Genomic DNA, 7059 nt, shown 5'->3' on the forward strand with positions numbered 1-7059 from the left:
TCCGAGATGCTAGCTATTTTGATTTATCCCTTATTATTGCAATTATGGAGTCAAGGTTATTGTCTCACAGTAAAGTAATAACACTACTTGTCTTCGAGAATTTTCTGCCCAGAGTAATACAGAATGCGTAGCAGTTTTGAAAAGTGCTTATTTTTGATTTACATTTTTTAAAAGCCCTGAAGGGTGCTTTTTTTTTATTTGGAATTTGTAAAAAGTGAGTAATTTTCTATCGATTTAAGAACTTTAAACAATGGAAAAAAATAATTTTTATTATACTGCAAAGATCCTAATTATGATTTTTTTTTGGATTAAAAATTTTTTTGAGTGCTTAAAAAGTACTAAAAAGGTGCTTATTTTTTGTTGAAAAATCTGGCTACACACCCTGTTATAGAATTTTGTTTGAACCAATAGAACAAAGTTTTTTTGTTGTCAATAGAACAAAAATTAACAAAAGTCACTTTCCCCTTCCAACAAGCTTTTCTAGAACTTCCTCTTTTTTCACTGAAAAAAACTTTTTAATGATTCTTCAAATGCAGGATGCTAAAAAAGGCAGTAAGTGCTAGCTCTAATTTAACCAAAAATTATAACATTTATTGAAGTAATTTAATTTTTTAGCAAAATATTAAATTTCAGTGTTAGAAAATGTTAATTTGTATCTTTATCCAAGTGTTACTTTTTTAATTAATGCATAATGCACCTACATATTCTATTATTATTAAAACCTATATTATTCCAAGTGTTACTCATATAGACTTTAGTATGTACACTTTAAAGTTGGGCTAATTTGAATTTCGTAAACACTAATTGCATATATTTTTGTGTTATTGTACTTCTTATTTCTGATAGCTTGTTTAAAAAGTTGGTACTTCGGTAGATTTAAGGTTAGCCAGCAAGTTTTGTCATTTTAAACTAGGAAACTGGAGCAGCTTACAGTGCAATTATGATTTCAGTGAATAGAAGTTTTTTTTAATTTTTTTATTGTTAGTTTATTTTAAATTATCACTGTGATTTAAGAAAAATATTTCCTGGCATTTATATTTCTTTAGAAATAATAAGATAAATAGAATAATAAACAATTTGATAGAATAGGATTTGATACATATCCTATAATATTTAGACACATGGACAAGCCATATAATGTAATGTCTTGTCCAATATTATAGGATATGTGGCACTTCATTGATCACTCTAATATGCCCGTCACTCAAAAAGATAAAGTTTTTGGTTGACAAGCATAATGAATGATAAAACACAGTCTAACAATCCTGTGTTGGATAATTTTTTATCATTCATTATATCATTGTTACTGTATGAAACTGGCCCTCTTATGCATTATTAATGTTCAAGTAAATTTTTTAAGAAAAAAATTTTTTTGTTAATTTATTAGTTTATATCTTTCTCTTTGAAAAAGATTGAATCTTATTTTAATTGTAAAATAGCTGTTTTCCGAGTAATTACAATTTAAAAATAAAATTTTATTTACGAATTCTTAGATTAATTTGTATTGTTAAAGTGTGTATGTTCTTTGTAATTTTGATTTGAACTTAAAATATTTTTTTCTTTCAAATATTCCCCATCTTTCAGGACATTTACTCAACTTGATTAATTGTTTGTTACATATTATGTATTATAATATTATTTTATTAGTGATGTTTGATTCTTATGAGAAATAATTTTTAAAAATTGCTAAAGAAATGGACATAATGTTTGATTTTTTTCTGATTATTCTGTTATTTACAAAATTAACATTAGCATTTTAAAATAAATAAGAATTTATCTAACCTACTTATTATGAAAATAATGAAATTACTGCAAAATGCTATTTATCCAGATGTAAATCAAATCTATTAAATAAGGCAATCAAAGACTAGGCAATTTTTCCCTACCATCTTAAAATTTTCTTTATGAATGTGTATTGTTTAATGTATGTAAAAGTAATAATTTCTATATGTACTTACTTGTTTAAAATTATTTATCAACTTTCTAAAAGATAATATTTAAAAAAAAATAAACAACTTCAAAATACACCATTCATAATGTGTTAAAATATGATCTTTTATAATCTATTATTCTAGTCCAAAAACTGTAAAAAGAAGTGTAGGGGCATTTCCTTTAAACATCGTTGTATTTGTCTTTTCAACTTTAAAATGATCCATTTTTATTCATTATGATTTATTCTTTGTGTGCTTTCTTTGTTAACCTGATTATCCTTGATCCTTTCAATGGTCGATATACCTGTAATACTGTAGTTGCTTTACATATTGTAATTAAAGTAGATTCCCGATTATTCAAGTTAATGTGGACCACAATTAACTCTGTTAAAAGCGAAGAGTGTAAAAAGGGAAAGAAACAAATACGAAATTTATTCCAGTACACCACATACAATTAATATATTTAAAAAGTTTACTTAAGAACACTTAAAAAACATACTTTACGAGAATTAGAGAGTTTTTACTTGAAGTCCTTAATTTTTTTTTTGTTTTACATTACTTTGGTGCTTTTCTGCAGCAATGTTTCGCCATTTTTTTAAGGATAACAAGAAGGCTAGTGTCTCGTCTTGTTGTTCTATATATACAATAGCACTTCAGATAGGCTTTAGCCCATCTGTATGAGAGATTTTTATATGTTGATTTCATCGTCTTTACTAGATCCATTTTTCTTATTGACAGTATTAACGCTCATTTATTGGATCAAGTTGTCGGATTTTGTTTTCATGTGTGTTTGGAAGATAAAATTCAGTTTTTTTTCCTTTGGCGGTGGTTTTAAAAATAAAAAACTGGAATAAAAAAATTCCTTGAAATATTTGATAGCTCGGTTAAAGCGGAAACTCAGATAATCGGGACTCTACTGTACTTATAAATTTAAAATTATAATTTTATGATTATTGTTTACCAATTTTGATAATCTACTTTATTTAACGGTTTAGTTTTATATTTTTACAGATGATGAGAACTGCTGACTCTAAGAGAGGTTCCAATGCCTCATCTGTGTCATCAAATTCCTTGCTTAATTCAGTCACTGGAGGAAGTGACAAACAGCTTGTTCGGAAGTCTTCAGGTAAAGAAAAACGCTTAGTTCGGCGGTCCTCGAGCAAAAGCAAACGTGACAAAGAAAATGGTGCTGGTGCATCATGTGTAACTACGACCGCCTCTTCCAGCAAAGGGAAAAGAGACTCTTCGGGGAGCAAGGTAGTGTCATTGGGGACATCCATGTCCTCCGAACCATTGCCAGTTTCCGGTTCCAGCCCTGCTCGTGTCAAGGTTATGAACAGGCTATCTAATCCAGTTGGAATAACTGAACAGGATTGTACAGAACTTGATGTTCAGTCCTTCCATGTTACGCTCACTTACAAGCCAAGGATATGACCCTGTGTTGTTTGTTTTTTTATGTTTTCATTTGTAAATATATCTGTGTTATATTGTTGAGAGATACTTGCCAAATACCATTTCAAATTATATTGAATTTCATCCCCCAGAATGCTTGTTAAGGAAGTTTAAAAAAAAATTAATTCATAATGAAAGCTCATAAAAATTTCTTAAAATTGCATAACAAGTTTAGGATTGACCTGTTATTACTTTGGCTGCTTGTGTAGCATAAAATATATTTACGTATTCTCATCCCTTTAATCATCCATATTGTTGATTGTGTGTTATGTTTTCCTTGTTGGTATTCTCTGTTTATTTAAGTAAGTATTGTATATTGATTGTTAACCTCAAATAAAGCTGTAAACTATTAGTTTAACTTAATAATATTTTCTCATGACAAAACGCTTTGCTATTTTACACGTTTTGTGTGTTCCTATCAACCTTTTATTCATTTAATTTTTTTTTAAATAAAAATTTCAGTATTCGCCCATTTTTTTTGTGTTTAATTATCCTTGTAATTATTTTGAAAGCAAGATATATTAAATTTGTTATTTAGCCTTCCAGAATTTCATTTAATTAATTTGATTTTTTAATGTTCCTGCTTTGTAGTTGAAGAACTTTGGCAGATATATTTTGTTTTGTTTTCAGAAGAATTGTCTTATTACCTACGTATTATAGTCTTGTCAGACCATTACAAGCATTTATGAGCTTTTGAGCATCGTAAAAACTCTCAATTTAAATGAGTAAAAATGAGCTTTACAAAAGCATGTGATATTAAGAAATTTAGAATGATTCCTTTAATTATTAAATTGTGCTTTTTTTTTCTTTCATTTCAAAACTTTTATGAGCTTTCAAATGGCCAAAAATTTGGTTGGTTTACTATTTGATATCATTTGCAGGTCAATCAACTTAAATATATAATGGGATCACACTGCAGTAAATGTATTTTGAAATAAAATTCGAATTTTTTTTTAAAGATAAAATTTAGATGTTTGGCTTACCAATTTAATTGAAAATCAATTTATATATTCTTACGTACATACATAATTTTTCGATTTATTTCATGATGCAGCCTTTACTCAGTAAAATGCTTTTTTTTGTGCATATTAATATTAAAAAATTTTATTAGCTTTTTATCATCATCTAAAGTCTCTTAATTGTATTGATTAAAAGTTTAGATGGTTCTACCAAAACTCTTACATAACATTTTTACTTTGTTACTGTAAATTAATAAAATTTTAATAGCTATCAGGATTGTGACAAGTATATTTAGCTCAAAGCTGCTCTAAACATTTTATCACACTGCCACAATGCTAACATTTTTCGTTTCCAATACATTGACTGTAATGTGTCCTTTTTTAAAAATTCTATTTAGTAAACAGCATTGTTGAGAGTAAAATGCAAACTAGTTGTCATCATGTTACTATTTATAACATATCAAAAATTTTAATAACTCATGATCCGATCTCTGTTTGATTGTTTGCATGAATGATCCTTACCCATTGTTGAAAAATATAAATCTCATTATTTATCCAAGAGGCAGCTTACAAAATGTTGGTTACTTTCTGCAATATTATAATACTTTGTTTTATTAGTCTGCAGGCTCTAATTAAACTGTGCTGTTAGTCTCTGACCCAGGTGTTAAGCAAAGCTTTAGGTTAAAGTGACCCACCCCTAAATTCGTAACCGAGAACTGCCAAAGACTTGCCACAATTTACAACTTATTGTCTTTATGCTGAAAAGGCTTCTGTCCCTGGCTAATGACATATTCTTTAAATTACCAAACCTAGACTAAATTTTTGCATTGAGATTATCAACACACCATTTCACCCAAATGTGTTTATCATTACAGTGCGAAAATTTTAGTTATTTTAACGTGTGACAGATCAAATGAAAAAAATAAACGATAATTTAATTTAGTAATCCAATTTAATGATGTCTAAATCTGTCCCTATTTTAAACTGATTAATTTGTCTTTTTTTTTTATATAACTCTCTGTAACAAAATGAATTCTGAGCCAAATGTTCCTTGCTCAATTGAAGCTACAGCCCAACTTTTAACTTCGGCAACAGGCCACTTTTTTTTAGTCAATCGATAATTTGGTTTGACAAACTTATGACAGTGCATTCTGAGTCTACTCCCATTTTATAAGTCACTAAAACTTTCTTACTTTTTTTTTTATCCAATAAGAAAATTCTAAACTCATTGTTCTTACTAAACTTCAGCTACTAACTATTTTCCAATTTTTGTAAAATTTATCAAGAAAAAGGGCTTTATTTACAGCTAGTCATAGCTGGTAGATTAGTTTGACAAACCTATGACAGTGTATTCTAAGTCTACTCCCCTTTTATAAATCACTAAAACTGTTTTATTTATTTTTTCATAAAAAATGAATAAATAAATAAATAAAAATTCTGAAGTAATTGCTTTACTCAACTTCAGCTACAAACTATTTTTCAATTTTTGTTAAATTTATCAAGAAAATGGGTTTTATTTACAGCTAGTCTGGCGTTAAAATGGCTAAAAACTGTTTGAATTTTAGTGCTTGGTAATTTGTGTCTAGACCAGCAGATTAACAGCAATAATTTAGTTTGAGCCTATAGAGTATATGTTGAACTTGTGACAATGTAATGACAAGTCATATTTTCACTTTGTTCAGAGTGCAAAACACAATTCAGTGCAGTTTGCCGCCATCTAGTGAAATCCTGAAAATGTGTTCAGTACCTATCTGGAAACATTTCTAATGAACAGTTGGTCAGTGCTACTTATCGTTATATTGTCACTAAGCGTTTCATACTTACTAATTATAAAAAATAGTAAAGTGAGCAACTGTTTTGCGATTCTGCTTCTTGTACTAAATGTCACAAACAAACAGTGTATCTTTCTTTGGTGCTAATAATACCAAAGTATTTTCTCCCCTTCAATGTCAACATGTGGATGTTTTTCATTTCGAAAACCTTTTCCAACTATTTATGCGATGTAACGCTGCGAATGGAACAATTTCCAACATTTACTTTTTACTCTTTTATATAATTTATTTTCTTTGTATTACTCGGTCATATTAATTTGTTTTTTTTTTTATTATAAAGTTTTGATATAAAAATATGAAATTTTATGGCAAGAATTTTGTTATGTGGTATGAAAATCTGCAAAGATAATTTAAGTGTGCTTTTATAAAGTAAACTTCTTGCCCTAACATAAGTGTAAAAGTGTTTGTTAAAAATCATTTTTTTTTAAAGAAAGAAGTCACTTTGACTAAGTCACTCATAATTCTCAAATTGTTTCTTCCTTATTATATTGTACCGTTTTATGATGTGCACATTCCACACATTAGCTTCAGCACATTTTTATATTGATAGTGGGATAATCAGACTTTTTAATGGACGCAATTCTTATGATGGATTGTTTTTTTAACTTGTAAAAGTTTTAATATTATTTAGGCATATATGTATATAATAGGAAATTTCATAATTAAATCTTATGAGGTAAATTAAGACTGTTAACTGATACTTTTCATATTAATTTTATTCACTACTGTTTCTTATATGTCTTGAAAAATTTCTCAGTTTTTGTTCCAGCACTAACCCTTTCAGTATATAAATATTATTGTTCATTTAAATACACACGCAAATAAATAAATGCAATTTTTTTCTTAGTCTAAATGGATACCTAATGGATAAAAAAAAATTTTTTT

General features: G+C 27.9%; 1 protein-coding gene across 7 annotated transcripts in view; it reads left to right on the top strand.

The window, feature by feature from the left end:
• Positions 1 to 6313, top strand: part of LOC107451544 (Rho GTPase activating protein at 71E) — a 31382-nt gene extending 25069 nt beyond the window's left edge. For 5 of the 7 annotated variants that reach the window (XM_043042283.2, XM_043042281.2, XM_043042285.2 and 2 more), the window contains exon 11: positions 2943 to 6313. In XM_043042283.2, coding sequence (XP_042898217.1) covers positions 2943 to 3365 — 423 coding nt within the window. In that variant the 3' untranslated portion in view covers positions 3366 to 6313. The remainder of the gene's footprint in view (positions 1 to 2942) is intronic. The other 2 variants (XM_071186275.1, XM_043042286.2) reach the window with 1 other exon arrangement.
• The last annotated feature ends 746 nt before the right edge of the window (positions 6314 to 7059 follow it).

This window comes from Parasteatoda tepidariorum, chromosome 10, assembly GCF_043381705.1.
Source record: "Parasteatoda tepidariorum isolate YZ-2023 chromosome 10, CAS_Ptep_4.0, whole genome shotgun sequence".
Lineage (NCBI taxonomy): Eukaryota > Metazoa > Arthropoda > Arachnida > Araneae > Theridiidae > Parasteatoda > Parasteatoda tepidariorum.